Source organism: Phyllobates terribilis, unplaced genomic scaffold (genome assembly GCF_046119375.1).
Source record: "Phyllobates terribilis strain yellow unplaced genomic scaffold, ASM4611937v1 Scaffold_4__5_contigs__length_816908805, whole genome shotgun sequence".
Classification (NCBI taxonomy): Eukaryota; Metazoa; Chordata; class Amphibia; order Anura; family Dendrobatidae; genus Phyllobates; species Phyllobates terribilis.
This window is the reverse complement of record NW_027362764.1, coordinates 194,709,446-194,730,099: the sequence shown is the minus strand read 5'-3', so window position 1 is coordinate 194,730,099 and position 20,654 is coordinate 194,709,446. Positions and strand designations below refer to the sequence as shown.

Genomic DNA, 20,654 nt, shown 5'->3' with positions numbered 1-20,654 from the left:
CAGTGTTTTCCTGAAGTGGCTTCGCCTGGGAAAAGTCAACTGATGCGCTGTTGTCTAAATGACATTGTGTGCACACAGCCTGTCTTGTCTGCTAAGCTGAGCAATGTTTGCTAAGTGCTTGAATGTTCATTTGGGAAACATCCCTTTCCCCGCCTGCTCCTCTGGAGTGACAGGTCTTCATGCTGCATGTCTGTATAGAGAGAGAGACCTGTCAGTCACCAGCAGCAGGTGGAGAGAAGCCGCAAGGGACTAATTAGCATCCCGTGCAGCCCGGTCCCCAGCGGCTTTTAAGGCGTGTTCTTGGAAAGCCGCAGCATTTCTAAGTTAGGCATAGATGTCTGAGAACACACCGCCAGTGTCGGGCGCACGCTGCTCGTGGATCAGCTGTCAGGTTTCCTTTAAACTACTGTGCTAAAATCATCTACATGTCCCTTGTAGCTTTAGATTTCTCCATGTCCCACATGTAACAGTGCAATAATGTATGAAGGATGGTTTTATTGTATGTTCTTTGGAAAGCAGATATTGGCTTTTATTAGTGCAACTTGTACACGACTGGTCGCAGCGCTTATTTTATTTCCCGTAGGTTCTTATTTTTTTTGCACCTGTGAAATAGTGTATATTTTAATTTGTTTTTCCCATTGGTAAAGGTGGCTAAAGTTCGAAGAGGATGTAGAAGATGGTGGGGACAGATGGAGTAAACCCTACGTGGCCACCCTCTCTTTACACAGTCTCTTTGAGTTGCGCAGCTGCATCCTGAATGGCACGGTGATGTTGGACATGCGGGCCAGCACGATCGAGGAGATTGCAGGTAAAGGACTGCAGCGAGCGCTTATCTGCAGGACCCATGGATTTTATGCATAGCCAAATAAAATTTGGAAAATGTGATGGTATTCAATGGGTCATATGGGTCTGTTCATCCACATCTGAAGTGTAAAACAGCATTGTGGTCTTTCCATGGGACTGTATAAAGGGTGCTGTGCAGATGCAGACCACTGCTCATACCCCCCCCCCTTACTCCGCATAGTACAGGCATAAGTGTATATTCACACGTGGTGTAATTGAAGTGGATTATTTATTTTTTTGCACCATACAATATGTGCATTTTTCGCGTGTTTTGCAGCCTTTTTACTTGAAATTTTTTTCCGTTCATTTGAGTGGATGAAAGATGCTGAAAAAAAATTATGAAACAAATGACCTGCTGCAGAATTGAAAAAACACCATGTATTTTACCCAACAAATATGCTGTATAAATTATGTAGCAATACTGCTGCAATTATGCCTAGTGTGAACATACCCTTATTGTGCAGAATACTTGGCACTCGTATCCAATCCTTCTACAATGCTTGTGTGCAGTAGATGCTTTTCTTACAGATCAATGATGCCTAATGCCATTTTATGTTTTAATGTTCCCTCTTTCTTGAGAGGCAGAAATCCATGTGAAGGCTACATCTGCAGGCTACCCAAGCTGAAGTGATGCTTAATGAGCTGATGACTTCCATTTACACAGCTATTTTCACTAAAGTTTCCCCTTCATCTAACAGAATATGTTCTTCTTCTCTTTGAGCACCGATTGACTATATAGAAGTCCACTGGCGCTGATTTACACAGGCCGGCGCACGGTGTGATCGCTCAGTTCCCGTACTTCATGTGACTGGCGGCACACCCCCTGGAGTGATGCGCTGCCGTTATTCGTGAAACCTTTTTTTCACCATTACACTATGTGATCACCAACTTGTTTACACAGGTCAATAATTGCCAGTTATCGATACATGAATGCACTAGAAAGCCTCCTGGGCTCTTTTCTGCCACAATGGACCCCCTGGCTTGTAGGGCTGTAGGTGCCATTATAATGGGATCGCTGTATTGTAGATGTTCTAATCACTGTTGTTTCCATGGAATCTTAATTTTTATTTCTGGAAGCTACAGCAGAGGTTAGAGACCTGACTATTGACCGGCCCCCGCTGTGCCAAACACGTACCTTCACCCATAACTTTTATACTCGGGTGTAACCTTCTGGCCCAGTATGCGGTACACTGCTGTAACCATCACTTTTCTGATTTTTATTTGGCCTCGTCACACACAAGCGCTGTCTCTGGCTGTCACTTATGGTGATAGGAGGTATTTTGAAATTATTCTTCATGATTTAAATCCCTGTATGCATCTGGAAAGTCTGGTATGGTGAAAGACCGCAGGCAGCCAAGACCAATAAACTAGGTGAGGATGCGACTTGCCTACATTGTACTATATGAACACATAACATGGTTGTGCCCTGCAGTCTTAACTGCTTTCTTGTAATAAAATCTACACAAATTATTATTTAACGGGTGTGGGCGACACTACAGATAGTTGTCTGAGATTTCCCTGCTGTCGTTCTAAGCTTTTCACCTGTTTACAGTTTTCACCTGTTCATCTACAATTTCTGTGCCATGGAAGTATAGGTGCCCATTGAGCATGGATAACTTAGAGGTTGTCCAGGCATAAATATCTGATTACTTCAATCTGCTACTGATGACCTATCTTGTAGATGAAGAAGGTCCAACACCCGGGGCCTCCACCAATCAGCTGTTTTTTGTTTGTTTTTTTCTCCATCAGCGGTCAGATGTAAACACTTTGAGCTCAGCTCCATTCACAGTGTAGCGGCCACTGCTGGCTACTGCAGTTCCGCTTTTGTGCTTATGGATAGAAGCTGTACTGCTGTGGCCACTACACTTTGAATGGAGCCGCCGAGTACAGGTCTATTCAAAGTGTTTAAATCTGCCTTCAGCTTGGAGTAAAAAAAACAACTGATCTGTGGAGGCATCGGGTGTCGGACCCTCACCAATCTGTTATTGATGACCTATTCTGTAGATAGGTCATCAAATGCCTATATCCGGACAATCGCTTTAAGCCAAGAGCTAACTCTCCCCACTCCTTTATTCCCATGATTGCTCGGCTGAGCGTTCATATGTTCTACATGAAGACGGTGGATTAGGCATTTGCACTCTGCCACCATTTGCCTCAAAACAAAAGAATCGGGCGCATAAATTCAAATTGCCCAAGTCGGGAGCTCCCCATGCACCTTAGATAGTCGGTCGATCTGCCTAAATCATCAGACGCAGCCGACTTATCTAATGTGTATTGAGGCCTTAAAAGGGTTTTTCCAAGAACAAACTGCAGTTTAATCAATAGATCTTGGAATAAAAATAATTTCCACAATTGGATGCGTTAAAAAAAAATGTCCCTGAGCTGAGCTAATCTTATAAATGTGCCCCTGCTGTGTACTGTGTCATGGCTGTGTCTGACTGTGCAGGACCATGGTCTGATCATACCACATCTCCTGGGCAGGGGAGGAAGCAAAAGAGTATACAGACATTACAGCAGGGGATCACAGCTGATTCTTTGTGAGGTAAAACATTTCCCTGACTGTTTAAAAACTTGTTTTACCTCACAGAAAGAATCAGCTGTGATCCTGTGCTATCCTGTCTGTATACTATTTTGCATCCTCCGCTGCCTAGTGGCTTGTGCTCAATGTTTCTACACCCATTATTATTGAAAGTCCTTCTCTATCTTGTTAAGGAAAAAAGTGTGTTGTTTTAAGTGGGTAGCACTGTTATTTGAAAGAAAGAAAGCAAGTGGGCATATAATAGGTTAAATGTGATCGAGAGGAACAACCCTTTCCACGTGTTCTATTAGTGGCTGCTGTAGGGAAGATGTGCAGCTACCCATAGGTTTTCTTGCTATTAACTGCTATTAATTGGTTTCCTAGTTGTGGATCAGATTATGACCAGCTGAAAATCACCAATCGTTCTGATGGGACAATTATTTAGAAAAGGATTAGAAAAACAGGGCTCTTTCTGGAACAACGCCACACTAGTGATGGGCAGTCCAGCTCTTTGTCTCGGTTCGGTCACGAACGACCCATCCCTTTGCCACACCTCTCCACAGGTTGTGTGTGATGCTGCAGCTTGGGCCCATCCACTTTAATGGTACTGAGCTCTAATACCATGTACAGCCCATGGTGTGCTGCTCCTTTTGGGGAAGAAGCAATCTTATTTTTTTTTTTTAGAAATCTTTAGAGCCCCATTATAAGTTGTAATCCTATAAAAATCATCCTAGACCGTGTAGTAATCCTATAAAAGTAGTCCAGACCCTATATGTAAGAGAGAACATGATGGGTGTTAGTGAATCTGTTCTCTGTACAGTGCTTATACAGTGTATAACGTGGGTGTGCTATAAATTTCAGGGAAGAAAACCTAGTTTGCTTTTTTAGGTCCATTTCCTCTATTCCATATGAATATGGTGCTCTGGTAATTGTTCTGTTGGGGTGTGTTGGATAATCCTGGTGTTAGTTTGTCGATCTGATTTCTTTCTTTGAGCATAAAGTTTAATACTTTGGCTTTCTTTTGTGTGTTTTTGTATTTTCATATTGTCTGTACCGAAGGGGCTGAGGGCGTTAATGCAGCTCCTGTGGTATCTCTGCAGATTGGCAATTCTCACATGTGTTTAGAAACTTGTGGTTTTATGAATAAATGGTTTTGTAATCTGTTCTCCGCAGATATGGTGCTGGATAACATGATCGCGTCGGGGCAGCTGGATGAGTCCATGAGGGAGTTGGTCAGAGAAGCTCTCCTGAAGAGACATCACCACCAGAACGAGAAGAAGCTAAGTAACCGCATCCCTCTGGTGCGGTCCTTCGCTGACATAGGCAAGAAACATTCTGAACCTCACATGCTTGAACGAAACGGTGAGATAAGTTGTCACAAGCAGCTTATTCTAACCTATTTCGCTACTTCTTTTCACTTGTAAAGCAGCAGCCCTATTCTGAGTCTTACATTTTGCCTGATTTTGTAATTTGCGCAGTTGCTTGCCACTGTCACTCCATCGATCATACACGGAGCAAATTAAAAAATGGAACTTTTCTTCTTTATTTTTTTTTGCTTTTGCAAAATTGGTAGTACTCTACTCTGGGCTTACAATTTCTCTGCACCATCCTGCCTTTCTTATATTGGCTACTGCTTTACTTTACCTTTTTGCCTTTTCTCTTCTTGTGTTCAGTTGTTTGTTTTCTGAATGTTTTTTTTTTTTTTTTTTTTGTTGAATGCAATTTATTTTTAAGTAGTCACCAGTTTTAAAGAGAAATGCGTTATTAAACAAGACACATGTGATTTGTAATGACACAAATGATACATTCATGATCATCTATAACCAAGACATAAAAGTTCTTGAAGGACATCCCACCATCTGATGCTGGCCATAGGCATTTTCTGCATATGGTGTGGTCTTGTATGACCATGTGGCCATAAACGTCAGATTGTATTCGGCATGGCAGGACAGAGTTGTGTTTTGTCTGCTGGGTGTCTGCATCAAGGACAAATTAAAGAGGTGATCCCATAAAAAGTTTTGTTTAAAGCTCAATAGATGGTTGGACAGCACATGTGATTGAGGGGTGCTCAGGCATTTCTATAGCAGTTGGAGGCCTAAGAATAGCCTTCGGGTCTGCCATCTACAGAAGCCTAATAGTGATGAGCGAAAATGCTCGCTACTCGAGTTTGCATCGGGTGTTCGGGTGATTGAGTGACATGCTCGAGTCCCCGCCTTGCATATGCCAAAAAACATGTGCCGATTGCCCGTGTATTGCAGGGAATCCCTGCATGTTTTGTTTTGGGTGTCTAACCGCTGCGAAACGTGGGGTGGGAACTCGAGCACCCGCCATACTCTGTGCGCACCCGATGCAAACTCTGGTAGCGAGAACTTTCACTACTAATAAACTCTGCCTCTGGCACAGCCTAATTGCCTATCAGTTGAATTCTGACACACAGATGTAATAGACTGTACAATATTAGTCATGTAATGTATTATAAAAGTGATTTTTTTTTTTATTTATTTTTTTTACTTAAACATTAGTCACGCAAGGGGATTTGAACATACATTATTAAAGTATTTAAAAATATAAAAAAGTACAATGAAACTTCAAAAAACACTTTTTTTACATCAAATCATGCGTTATTATAAAATGCAAGGTAATTGTTTTAATAAGAATATATAAATGATGCTAAAAGCGGTTTCTGTGCATTCTGCCTTCTGAAAAAAAATAGCTAAAAAAAAAAATTAACAAAGTGTTATGTTCCCAAAAATGGTACCAATGGAAAATGTCAAATGTTTTTTTCTAATTAAATATAGCTATTATGCAAAAGTAGTTTACAATAATTTTATTTATTTATAGATTTATGCTGAACGGTGAACATCACAACATTTTAAATGTTAAAAAAAAAAAAAAAAAATGCTTATTCACAGAGTTGCTTAAGTTTGTATTTTAGGTTGGAACTGAACAATACAATTTGTCCCACAAAAAAAAAAAGTAGAAATACTTAAAAAATAATTATGACTTTCAGAAAATGACGATATAAAAAAAAAAATCACGGTGTCCTTGATGCCTAAAATAGCTAGGTCCTAAAGGGGGTAAATGAATAATAGATTGTTCCAGTGCCCGGCTACTGATGTCCTGACATAGGGAGCAATGTCGGCTCTCTGACTTCACAGAGATGGATTTGGGATAATTGGCCTTCAGCAACGACGAGCTCTACAAAAGCAGAGTGTGACCCTGGTTATCGGTTTTACACTCTTCTACCAGTACATGAGCTGTGAATAACAGACTTTAGATGCAATTAAATCTTGTGAAAAACATGATTAAGAAGAGGTATAAAAGTATAGACTGTGGTGAAGATGAGTCCTCCTGGACCTACTCTCACATTAGGGGTTGAATCCATATGTACCTAGTTTGGTGCTGCTAGGAGAATGATGGCCATAGATGACATGCTGGTATTGGAACAATATAAAATGATGAAGAATGGAGGGTCCCATACTGGACCACTGATCTGAGCTGCACCGCATGTGCATGATCCTACAACAGCAGGCCATTGTGACTACCATGGTGGTCCTTTTTTGCACTAAATAACCATTCTTAGGGGCGATACAACAGAGAGGGTGGTTGCCCCAGACCAGACACAGCTGAAATTGACAGTGAGCCTTCCTTTCTATGTAGTACATGAAATGTTCCTTTAAGTATTAATGACTATCAGTGTATATGTACAATGTTTAAGACCAGTGAATCGGAATTTCCTTTATCCTTTGCTTTAGTTATTGAGTCTTGTGTCTGACAATTGTCACCATATTGTCCATGTCAACCAATCAGAGTTCGGCTTTTCATTTTATTTTGCACTAAAGCATAAGAACCCTGGGCTCTGATTGATGGATTGGAGAGACTGGTTTTATCCTGGAGGTAGAAGAACACATGTCTATTACCAATATTGATTGTGTCTTGTGAAATGAGCCCAATAGAGTGTGTGAAAAAATTAGATCATTCTGTAAGGCAAAGCACAAACCTTTTTGTATTTTTCTTCTCTTGTTTTACCTCAGGGGAAGGCCTTTCAGCCTCCCGTAACTCATTGCGAGCAGAATCTCGCCTTTCCCTGCTCCTCAATTATCTTCTTCCACCCTCAAGAGTTGGAACCCCAGCTGGCTCCAGGCAAACCACCCCTGTGCAAAGCCCCCAAAACACACCACCCTCCAGCCCTACATTCAGTCGGCTGGAGTCGTCAAGTTCTCAGCGGAGTGAGCGCTGGGTCCCCGAGATACCGCCTTTCACTGGTGATCTCATTCCTACTGTAATAGTTCATCCACCAGAGGAAGATGGCGAAACTCACGATGTCTGCGCCATAAAGAAGGAAGAACACGGTGATCTCTATCCAGGCAACTATGGTTCCTCTGGCTGTGTGGTGCACCTTGCCGCTGAAACTCACACTGGAATGAATGCGTTTGATCACATTGATTGCACGTACTGGCTGCATCCATTTACAACTTACAAGGTTGCTTCCGTGTGCATGCATGTGTTATTTCTCTGCAGTGCGTTCTCCACATCCCGGTTTCATCATGTGTACCGGATACGTGGGCCATACCTGTAACCATAATGGATAAGATGCAGTGACTATAGTACTTTATCCTTTTAGTGCCCAGGAAATCCGTTGTACCATTACGCAGCTTCCATACTTACTCGTAAATTCGAAAACTTGAATATTCCCATTATAAATATTTTTGCAGCATTTTTTCAGTGATCCCAATGTATTCTATCCCAGCTCACCTCCTTCAAGTGATGCGTGCAGATCTCCAAGCTTTTGTGGAGATCCATGTTTGTCATATACTTTCATTACAGCTTTACACTGTTACACGTGGTCTATAATAACAAGGTAAATACATTTTTTCTTATTTTATTTTGTATGTATTATCTCATGCATGTTCCATAAGCCCATTATTGAGGAGCTTGGTGATTTCCTGCCAGTGTTTTCAGGTTGTGCACAGCTTCATCATCAAGATACGTTAATGACAGACAACAATTAAAGAGGTTGTCGAATGAAATGTTACATTTCTTTAAAACAAATCGTCTCAATTTTGAAATGGAATTATTTCTCCTATGTCTAGATAATATTTGTCCTGTGTTTAGATATTGCTGGTATATAACTTTTACTGGTGAGAAAATATTACTTCAAGCTCAGTTATTTTTATTGGGTCATTTGTGTAAATGCAGGTATCATGCCAATGTGTGTGTACAAGTAGATCCAGATGGGGCTGAGCTACTCGGCATGTGTGATCATTGTCACTGGACTCATTTTGTGGACATTCTGTGAGGGGATGGAAAGAACACCAGACTGCATCCAGAATGTAACGGCAATATCTTGGGCACGTTGAAAAATAATTCACTGTGAAATATTAATTTGATGATCTCTATTTCTTACATGATATGTGAAGCCAGTGATGAGTTACCTGGTTTACTGCATAATGATTTCCACTGGAATTTGGTCAGGGCGTTGCATGTCTGCATTGGGGCATTAGGTGATAATGGCAGATCTCAGTCATCCATTCCCTGTACTAAGCTTTAAAATGTGTGCAAAATAAATGAAGGTGCCCCACAATTGGAGAGAAGTGTGTTTTCAGAAAGGATGGATTAGTCTTATGGTGGTGATAGGGTTGTGGAAGAAAGTAGCATTCTGATTTGATGTGGGAGAAATCAACACTTGATGAATTTTTTTTCACCACCTGTTTTTGCCATAAGTCCACATAAAAATCCACAGGTCAACTGAAAGGAATGAAATCAGTAATGACAATGTTTCAGGAAACAACACTTGTACATGGCCACAATGGTCAGACTGTGCAAATGTCATTGTGAAGGAAGGGACAGGGTCGTCTGATTATTGGATCCTGTGTTATCAGTTGTGTATAGAGAGGTGTTACCTGTCATTGTCATCCTGTCTCTGCAGATAAGGAAACTGCTGTAAAGTCTAACTGAATTTTTTTTTAAAAAATTTCACCCACTCATGGTTTTGGCTTCTAAATACTGAACGTGTAAACGAGGCCTATAGTTCATTTTCTCCCTGCAGCGTTCGGCTACATGCAGGCGCTGGGCAGGTTAATAACACGATTAACCTGCAGATTATCCCCATATATGCAGGTTAAGGGCTCACTCTCACTTGCGATTAAATCGGACAAATGCAATCCGATAAAAAATCGGATTGCATTCAGACCAGTTTAATCCTATGATGGTGTGCACAGTGGTGTTTTTTTTTTTTTTCAGCTCCGATCGGATTGTGATCGGGCTGGAAAAAAATTGCAGCATGCTGGATTCGGATCGCACGTACCCATATAAGCCTGTGAAACATCGCACTGCACTCTGATATCACCCGAGTGCAGTGCGATTCCCACTGACGCCAGCCAGAGAGGAGCTGGAGAAATTGTTTTCTCCGTCCCCTCCGCAGCTGTGCTGCAATACGCTCTGTGCGAGAGGTTTGTAGCACGGAGCACTGACATTCGGCTCACGCTCGCAGCAGAGCAGGAGCCTAATGTCATTAGCATATCGCATCCGATGCTCTCACATCAGATGCCATAAGCTAGTGGGACCCCGGCCTGATAGTGTTTTTTTCTGGTTCAAAACATGTACTGCAGTTTCGCATCTGATATGTCTTATCTTATAGCACTGTACATTTTATATTTCTCGGCTAATGTTGGATTGGATATGTGGTTTCTCTGCTTGCTGTCCTAACCACATTGCATTTTGTGGAGATGTCACTGGGCTGTCATCACAGGTCATGCTGCCGTTAGTATGTGCTCCTCTCAGGTACTGCTCAGGAATGCTGCCACCATACATACGTACGTACGTACGTACATACATACATACGAACCTGCTGCCTACATACATACTGCACCTGCTGCCTACATACATACTGCACCTGCTGCCTACATACATACTGCACCTGCTGCCTACATACATACTGCACCTGCTGCCTACATACATACTGCACCTGCTGCCTACATACATACTGCACCTGCTGCCTACATACATACTGCACCTGCTGCCTACATACATACTGCACCTGCTGCCTACATACATACTGCACCTGCTGCCTACATACATACTGCACCTGCTGCCTACATACATACTGAACCTGCTGCCTACATACATACTGAACCTGCTGCCTACATACATACTGAACCTGCCGCCTACATACATACTGCACCTGCCGCCTACATACATACTGCACCTGCCGCCTACATACATACTGCACCTGCCGCCTACATACATACTGCACCTGCCGCCTACATACATACTGCACCTGCCGCCTACATACATACTGCACCTGCCGCCTACATACATACTGCACCTGCTGCCTACATACATACTGCACCTGCCGCCTACATACATACTGCACCTGCCGCCTACATACATACTGCACCTGCCGCCTACATACATACTGCACCTGCCGCCTACATACATACTGCACCTGCCGCCTACATACATACTGCACCTGCCGCCTACATACATACTGCACCTGCCGCCTACATACATACTGCACCTGCCGCCTACATACATACTGCACCTGCCGCCTACATACATACTGCACCTGCCGCCTACATACATACTGCACCTGCTGCCTACATACATACTGCACCTGCTGCCTACATACATACTGCACCTGCTGCCTACATACATACTGCACCTGCTGCCTACATACATACTGCACCTGCTGCCTACATACATACTGCACCTGCTGCCTACATACATACTGCACCTGCTGCCTACATACATACTGAACCTGTCTAGAAAAATGTGGTACAGCGGATAACTTTCTAATATTACCAGTGTAAAGTATGTAACTTATGCGGCCTCGCCGTGTGATCTCTGAACACGACACATACATTACAGTGCAGTGGTCTTATTGGGGAGGGATCCCACAGCATTTACCATCTACTTGAGAGGACCACTGGTTGTTATGCAGCACTTGCTTTTGGTGTCCACAGTGAAATGCATGCTGTTACTGTTTATTACTGGAAAATGTGAATTATCTAATTTATTTGTGCAACTAGCAAACCAGAGCAGTGACCGTGCAGGAGAATAAGGTGACTTGTACACCGTGGGTTCCTTAAAGGTCCACCCATGCATTGTGGGGGGAAAAAAAAACAAATATTTTGGCAGCATGTCTCATCTGTTCATACTCGCTAGGCTCATTAAATACCTGCCAGCTAAACCCTACTTATGACCTGTAGGAAGTAGGAGTGTGGACCGCAATGGGCACATCCCAAGGGTGACTCATTTTGAAGAAATAGTTTTTTTTAAAAAGAGCATCTGTGAGCTGGATTTTCACACCCAAGCTTATTAATCTATGCATGTAGCTTTTCATAGACAAGTCCAGCAATACTTTTACATGGGCCGTTCGTTCCTCTGTTACTGAGGAATCATGTAAAGGCTATTGAAGGACTGCAAGGGAATGTTTCAGCAGGTTTTTGCTATGTAATCTGAGGACAGCATGAGGTAGGGATTGAGACACAGATTTCAGCGATGTGTCACTTATTAGGCTGTGTGCTGTGGTTTCCGTATAATGAGGGCTTATATCACCAGGAGACTCTGTGCCAAGACTAGCTCCCACGTGCCAAGTGGCATGTGATGTGGGCGGAGTTAGCTTTCTCAGCTCTGCTACATTTATAAACTGTGTCAGAATTGCTGTACCCAGTAAACTAAGTGATACATTGTTGGTTTCAGCTTCACTTTTCCTACATTACGCTGCTCTCAGGTGAGGTAGAAAAAGTCTGCTGACAGATCCTCTTTCATACAAATAGTTTTGAGGTGTGAAATCTTGTTGACAGATTCCCTTTAGTATTTGCCATCCAATGAAGATGTAAGGTAGCTGATTTTTGTATCCATGTGCAGAGTAAATCAGTATGGTCAGGGCTGAGCGCTACCAACTGTTGGGCCATATATGGGGCCTCGCTTGACTGCTGGGAAGTATGTCATATTCTCACAATTTAAGTCTGTATTCACACAATAAAGGAAAATATCTGACGAGTTATGTTACCTTCCCTAATCAGCGCTAATAAATGCAATACTGTATTTCTAATATTTTGCTTATACACCTTATTCTTGTATAGGGGCAGATCTACTCTTAGTGTAATTTTTATGTAGAGATGATCATTAGTAAATAGTCTAATAGGAGAGCTTCCTGCAAATCTTTATCAGAATAAATTAGAAAGTGTTCTGATCCCAAATATGTGCAGGAATTGAATTGGCGGCTTTCTAAGACCAGGTTATTAATGAGTCTACATCGGGGCTGTTGCAGTTTGCATTCTCCGGTGTACCGGACCCTCCAGACATTAGATTTTGCAGGTGCTATATTGCGTTCAGCTTTTATGCGTTCTTTGAAAGTATTATTGCAAATACAAATTGTAGATATGTGCATAGAAAACTGCCAAATTAACTACTAGAAACAACATTAACTGGTCTGTCTCAGTGTGAATACTAATGATCAGTCCTTTTATTGAATAACATCCATGAAGACCACCTCCTACTTCCTCCAGGAACGGAGACCATTGAGACAATCTAACAACATGTGTTTGTTCATAGGGCTACTATCTTCACCACAGTCAACGCCAGGAAATTTAGATGTTAGCAAATCGTCCGAGCTGAAACGGAACGGGACAGGGGGCAGTCAGGAGAACACCACGGTGGACTTCAGCAAGGTATGGTATTCTCCATTACTCCTCATCTGTCCATGCTGACTGGGTTGTACATGGTTAAAAATGTCTGAATGGTGGATTGATTAATGTTGATGGTATCTCCTATGGACTGGCTGTTAGTGTCTCTAAAATCCTTGTGTAACACATCAGTGCAGTGTACTACAGAGGTAATATAAGGCGTAGGATAATAGCAGGGACGCTTGCATAAAGAAATGATTGCAGGTTACATAACAAGGTGAGCCATACGGTAAATCTTTAGCATTACTGTATTTAGCTGCAATCACCGGTTTGGTTGCTTTTAGAAATGGTTGTATTTTAGGAATGGTATGTTGGGTTCCTATTTTTTTTATTTTTTTTTTAACGATTTAGACTGCAATCCCTGAGGATGGTCTTCATCTTGATCTGTTTTGAGCCTGTGTGATATTATTTTTCGTGCTGTACAAAAAAACAAGTGTCTAAAGATTGAAATCCCTTTTACACAACCACATGGCGGCTTAGTACCATACGTAGCAGTCACGTTTATACAACCACATGGCGGCTTAGTACCATACATAGCAGTCACGTTTATACAACCACATGGCGGCTTAGTACCATACGTAGCAGTCACATTTACACAACCACATGGCGGCTTAGTACCATACGTAGCGGTCATTTTTACACAACCACATGGCTGCTCGGTACCATACATAGCGGTCATTTTTGCACAACCACATGGCGGCTTGGTACAATTCGTAGCGGCCATTTTTACACAACCGAATGACTGCTTGGTACCATACGTAGCGGTTATTTTTACACAACCACATGGCGGCTTGATATCACACGTAGCGGTCACACATAGTGGTTTAGTATCATACTTTCATATAGATAAGGTTTGTGTATACATATGCTTCATTGTAGTCGGACTGTAGAATAGGCTCGAGGTTCTCATTTTCCTGGTGTACTTGTAACATTACCGGACTGTTCCCCAATACCATAATTATGATACTATGCCATGAAGAAGTGAAGTAAAATAAAAGGTCACCGAAGCTATTGTTGTGTTCAGTCCTCTCCGCCCCGCGGCTGCAATCTCTTCGGTCTGATGACTAATGAGCGACATGGTGGTGGCTCGCTGCCTGAGGAGGATGGATTGTGTTAAGCTCAGGAATAATTGGACCATTGTACGCCCGTAGTTTGCTGCATATAATAATACACGTTTTCAGTTTCTGGGTTGGCTTACTGCATTGTCCTCGAGCTGACCATATATTTATAATAGTGTTGCTTTTTTTGCTTGGCCCTTTCTTTCTTCCCCTCAACAAGCAGGATTATGACTCCTGGCACTGTAATTGTGGCACCTTTGTAATGGGACGCAAGAGGTCCGCTGTAAGTCTGCAGAAAACCATGTCAGTGATTCTTAGTCTACAGTGCAAATCATGTCCCATTGTCTGCTGGTGAAGACTCATTTGTGCTGTAGCCCTGTTATTATACACATATGACAACCCCTTTTATCCAATTTGTGCAGTTTCCCGTTTTCTTTTTTAAAACCAACTTAAACCATGAAATCAATTTGTTCAGTCACATTCTCTTGTGGCAAATTCTTGCATAGTGTGTATAATACCAACACTGTGTTTTATTTCTCAGATGTTCTAATTTTAAGTATTCGATTTCATGTATCGTAAGTGTATTTTTCCATATGTAATTGGTGAGTATGTCTGTCGCTGTCAGATCTTTATAGTCATGGGCACTATGAGCGTGTAACGTCTCCATTCTTCATCAGATACAGAATTTCCTTACACTTTATCAATTCTAATGTATTAAATTAAAAATACACAGATAATTACAGATGTTACTATCCAAAAACCTCTAAAATGCTTAAGCAGGATTACAGCTGACAGATTTGCTCACTTTGGAAATTTACTTTTCATCTCAAATTCACACGGTTTTTGTGTATTGCGTTAGATCTGGGCCGTCCTCCTCCATCCACAGGTAACTGGTGCTAGAATTGAGTCCTATACCAATCACTTTGTTTTATTACGTTCAGGTCGACATGAACTTCATGAGGAAAATTCCTCCTGGAGCTGAGGCATCAAATGTCTTGGTGGGAGAAGTAGACTCTTTGGATCGGCCGATTATTGCCTTTGTCAGGTTGAGTCCAGCGGTTCTCCTGTCTGGTCTAACAGAAGTACCGATCCCCACAAGGTAACGGACACTTGCTTCTTATTTATGGTGTACATATATAAATACATACATATTGTGTCTAAGTACATACAGCTTCAAAATGGATTTTTTTTTTTTTTTTTTTTTTGGTAATTTAGTATATAGACCAGAGTTTCTCAACACATACAATACCCCCTACTTTAGAAGAAATGTATATACACTGTGCCCCCTGACTGTAGAAGAAATATATACACTGCGGCCCTCACCTCGATTGTAGAAGAAATATATTCACTGTGCCCCCCACCCCGCTGTAGAAGAAAATTATACACAAGGCCCCCCACCCCAATTCTAAAAGAAAGTTATACACTGTGCCCCCCACCCCGCTGTAGAAGAAAGTTATACACTGTGGCTCCCACCCCCGACTGTAGAGGATAGTTATACACTGTGGCTCCCACCCCCGACTGTAGAGGATAGTTATACACTGCCCCCCTGACTGTAGACTATCTATATATACACTATATAAAAACCTGTATTAAGAGATAATGCTATACGATGTGATACGGAGGCAATGAATACATAAGCAGGCTGCAGATTGCCACAAATTGCTTCCTGTGTAGCGCTCTGGACTCCCGCTGACATTTTTAACCTGAGTGTTGAGCCACCCATAGGGGGATTCAGTAGCACCCTGGATTGTAAAACCCTGATTTAGACTATGGTCTCCATGGACTCACAAAGCAGGTAGACTAGTTTTTCCCCTCTATAAGCCATAAAGGCTTGTGTGCCCATGTGAGGGGCTCAGGGTGGTAATTGTGGCGAGTGGCTGATGTTCTCCCACACCCTGGCACCACACAAGTAACAAATAATGTCCTGTCTATTGTGTGACCTGCGTGTATTGGATAACACTCATGTTTTCTCCTGAGGGCTCCATCTGTTCCACGGTCCCAGTTTCAAGCACATATTTCACACCAGACACTTGATCTGTTTTCAACCGTTCAACTTTACTTAAAACATTCGGTTTTAGTCATGGACACTTTACAACATGTTACAGTGATAACAGTTTGATGCCTGTGTTATCCCTTTATCTCCTGGCATTTTTGGACCCTGGGATATTTCGCACGGCTCCGCAGCCTTCCTCAACTGTGACTTAACTTCTGTCCGTAAATCCCCGTCCGTTATTCCCCTCAGGAATGAAAGCAAGGTTGGCTCCTGTATGCCTTTTCCAGGCCATAGGCCTCGGATGTTAAGGGATATTTCACTGAAATTGGTTGCTGCCGTTCTCATTATTCTATGCTGCCTTCTTTTTCTTTCTTTTTCCTGGTGTCCTGAGTGACTTTCAGCCCACTAGCCCTGAACTCCTCCTGTACTGTTTTTTATCTTTCTTTAAACAGAACTATCTCCAAATCCATCTATATCTCTCTTCATCCCTGACTGACTTAAAAACAAACAGGAACAACTGTTGCTTTTCTATGGCCCTAACCCCACCCACTTTGAGCTGGACCAATCACCAACTGTCTCCTATGGTTGCTGGGCAAACTTCACCCTTCACCACTTAACTTCAGTTACTACCCTCTAACAGCATGCACTGAACTTCCTGTGTCTAATGTGCTCCCAACTAAATCTTCCCCTTTTCTAATATCTAAGCTTTCCCTTTGAACTATACATGAATAACATCATACATTAATCACAATACATTAGTGCCTATGAAACTCTATGCAGATTAACATAGTATAACAGCAACAAATCAACACACATTTTATACAAACACAGGGAGAGGCATATGACAGCCTCTGTCACACCTTTACACCTGCACTACTCAAGCACAACTTTTCTCTGCCCAATCATCAAGAGGGTGGAGCTGATTATCTTCTTGCTCTTTGCGATGTTGGTCATGCTTCAGATTCATCAGGCTTCATTCAGACATCTGTTTCATGGACATTTCCTATCCGTGATGTACCCTTTATATGACATGAGGCTGTTCATCTGATCGTGCTTTCCTTTTGAACAGTCTATTCGAGCAAAAATCAGAGACATCTGTTTGTTTTTTTTACCGGCATCACAGATGAAAAGTAGGAATATAAGTCTATGGTTCTGAATCTCACTGACTGCATACAGATAGCATCACTGTACAGCCGTCAGCTGTCTATCATTAGGAGACGCTTAGTAATTTATTTATACGTGAAAATCACTGATTGTAAAAACTGACAAAATTACCAAAAACTGATGCCACTCGGATCATAGTTTTGCATACGTCAGTAAACACTGATGTCTGAATGAGAGCAAACTTTCCTATATTTCCTGTGGGAATCAAATTGGACACTTCCGCTCCAGCGCTGCAGGAATCCGGAGTCCATGTGATGTGAAATCAATGGCGCATTTCACATTTCTAATCTGCGCCTTCCCAGTCAAGTGGACTTTATCAGCAGCTGTAATCTATAAATCAATATTTCACAGCCTTTGTCTATGCAAAGTGTCCAAGCAATGAACTAATTAAATCAAAAGCAATTTGTGTTCTGCTCACGTCCCCATGACAATAGGATAGACCTTTGTTTCAGACATTCGCTGAGTAGCACTGAATTCCTCTTTCAGTCCAAACTGTTTGTTTAGTGAGAACACAAGTCCTGTGAAGTCGAAGTAAACGTGTCATTCTTTTGCTGCGGATGGTACGATGAAGGACTTCCCATTGTCTCCGGTTTAATCACTGCACGTCCTATCTAGTGCAATAGCCAGACATGGGCTTATTGGCACAGACAGGTCCTGATCTGCTGCACGTTTTACGTATTCAATCAGGACTATTGCTGACAAACGCATATTCGGCTGATTGTGGATGTTCATAAAACACAAAATAAACTTAAGTCCTCTTCTTTCGCTGTCCTGTTTGGTGTTTTGGACTCTGCTAGGTTGGTGCAGCTGTGCCCGTTTATTCCCATATTTGAGGATGAGTACATTTGCAAAGTGACTATGAAAAGAAACACCTTTTGTCCTTAATAATATTTTGGCAAATTACACCCCCAAATCCTATTTTATTTTTATTTTATTGTTTACCAGTTATTGCCCAAGGAGAGCGGCAACTACTTTTGTCAAGGAGTGGTGGCCGAACATGCTCAGTGCTTTCATGCTCTTTCACAGAGTGCTTACAAGCACTGCTACGTGGCTGGCTGGCATGGTGGAGCACATTGTTGGCAGCATCAGGAGCGCAAAGTTCAGCAGCGCGACAAAGTTGGCTTGAACTGGCAATAAATAAAGATCGGTCTATGGGTGCGAGTAGAACGTCAGACTGCATTCAGATGTCCTCAGACTGCAGTCCGACATCCACGGACGCAGACAATGGAGAAGATGGTGAAATTAGGTTCTCCAACTTCTCACCTGTGATATGATTCTCTCATGTGAGAGAATCAGATCAGGGTAAACTGACACTTGGCTCAATCTCTGATCAGCGTTTGAGCCGAGTATCATTACCATAATCAGCCTGATTCTCTGGCTGAGAAAAACATTGCTTGTCTGACCCCGGCCTAACTGTCTAATTGTTGATAAGCGCCAACTGTTTCCGATTATTTATTATTATAATTATTTTTTATCAGGTTCCTGTTTGTATTATTGGGTCCAACTGGAAAGGCAGCGCAATACCATGAAATCGGAAGATCCATTGCTACATTAATGACAGATGAAGTAAGTGTTTTTTTTTATTTTAGCAAAATCTATGAAGTTTCCCCTTTTTGTTTGTGTTTTCTTTAGCCCTATCTGCGGAGTTTTCTCCCGGTATCACTTTTAGTGAGATCACCTGTTTACTTCCATTTCAGATATTTCATGATGTCGCATACAAGGCAAAAGATAGAAACGATCTTCTTGCAGGGATAGATGAATTTTTAGACCAAGTTACAGTCCTACCTCCAGGAGAGTGGGATCCATCAATTCGTATTGAGCCGCCAAAAAGTGTTCCTTCTCAGGTAAGCTCACATAAGAACTGGGAAGATGTGTTGTCATTGATGGGTAGTAGCGTCCTTAATGTGCCCTCGTGTATTGTGACCCAATCCATCCCATCTGACCCTAGTCTACGGGACGAGTCGAGAGGTGCACGCTGCCATTGTTTCATACGTCCATATTGAAAATCGTTAGTGTTCTGGAAGTGTTGTGGATCCGAGTGTTGTCTGTGGATATGGTCATCTGAATTTACCTTCAACTGGTCAGGACTCAGAATACATTTTCAAGGCTTTTTATGTTGATATCTGCTGTTTTGCAGAAAATGAATTAACCTTAATGGGAATTTTATCGTGTAGAGGCGACAAGTCCCCGTAAAGTAGTTTTTCTTATGACAAGTTCAAACTTCTGTGATTCACAGATTCTTCCTCTTGTGTGTATCTGTTTTATTTTATTTTTTTTTTCAGTTCATAGAAAAAATATGATTATGATGCCCAGCTAAAATTATTTCTCTGTACCCAATCAGGAAAAGCGCAAGATCCCAACTATACCAAATGGTTCCACCCCAACAGGTGAGACGATAAAGGAGGAGCAGCATCATGCTGGCCCCGAGCTTCAGAGAACTGGAAGGTGTGTACCTAGAATTTGCTCCTTTTTCAGTTTTTAGATCACCACTGTAAGATATTTTTTTCGTAGGGTGAGGAGTAAATACTTTATGGATTTCTCAAATAAGTGCTGATGAATCTGAGCCTTTTGTCTGATGGCAGCCTTCATTGAGAAACCCCCATAGGATTTTTTGATTGCAGTAGTTATAATGGTGTGACGTGTGTGTATAATCTTAATCTCTTTATAGTGACAGTATTGGGCAAATCTATTAGAAAAAGGAAGTCCTGAAACTATTACAACAAAATGCAATATACAAAATGTCTCTATATAAAATGTGCCTGCTGTTAAATTCAGCACTAAATTTATGGACCTTAGAACATTTTTATTTGCAGATTTCCCCTGTTTTTCCATTCCAGTTTGCCTCAGTTGGTATTACATCTGATAGGTTGTCTAATAGAATTATAATGCCAGTCAAGTGTGGTCTAACGTTAAGACTCCCTTTTAACATAGAAGGTAATAGCATAATTTAATTAAAAGGCAAATCCAAAGTACTAGCATAAGTCACTCAGGTATTGGCATTGGGGTGGATGCTTAATCATTACAACAAAATTGCACTTGGTGCTTTCATGTATGGGCAGCAGAAGGGTGGAAAAGGCGGTGAGGCTTCCTATTGTTAAAAACCACACCTGAGTTATTATTTATATATATATTTTTTAACAAGCCTTTATATGGCTTTTCTTTATACACATTTGTGGTTTTCTTTCATTGATAGGCCTGAGGCTTGCTGCACTTGGGAGGGTGGGGGGAACCACTAAGGTTCCTATAAATGTCACCTTTTCATAGTCAACATCTGACCACATGAACGCATTAAAAATGCCACATAAAGATGCAGCATTTTAACTAAAAAACAAAACAAAAAAAACACCTTTTTAGATAGTTAAGCATTATAAATTGGTATGTGTCCC

The 20,654-nt window shown here is 41.7% G+C and overlaps 1 protein-coding gene across 4 annotated transcripts in view; it reads left to right on the top strand.

Annotated features, from left to right (window-relative positions):
• SLC4A7 (solute carrier family 4 member 7) overlaps positions 1 to 20,654 on the top strand; it is a 153,432-nt gene that overhangs the window by 87,244 nt on the left and 45,534 nt on the right. For 2 of the 4 annotated variants that reach the window (XM_073678018.1, XM_073678017.1), the window contains exons 5-12: positions 648 to 808; positions 4,535 to 4,684; positions 7,396 to 7,728; positions 12,923 to 13,038; positions 15,053 to 15,210; positions 18,747 to 18,834; positions 18,966 to 19,112; positions 19,610 to 19,713. In XM_073678018.1, coding sequence (XP_073534119.1) covers positions 648 to 808; positions 4,535 to 4,684; positions 7,396 to 7,728; positions 12,923 to 13,038; positions 15,053 to 15,210; positions 18,747 to 18,834; positions 18,966 to 19,112; positions 19,610 to 19,713 — 1,257 coding nt within the window. Of the gene's footprint in view, positions 1 to 647; positions 809 to 4,534; positions 4,724 to 7,395; positions 7,729 to 12,922; positions 13,039 to 15,052; positions 15,211 to 18,746; positions 18,835 to 18,965; positions 19,113 to 19,609; positions 19,714 to 20,654 lie in introns of all 4 variants that reach the window. The other 2 variants (XM_073678020.1, XM_073678019.1) reach the window with 2 other exon arrangements.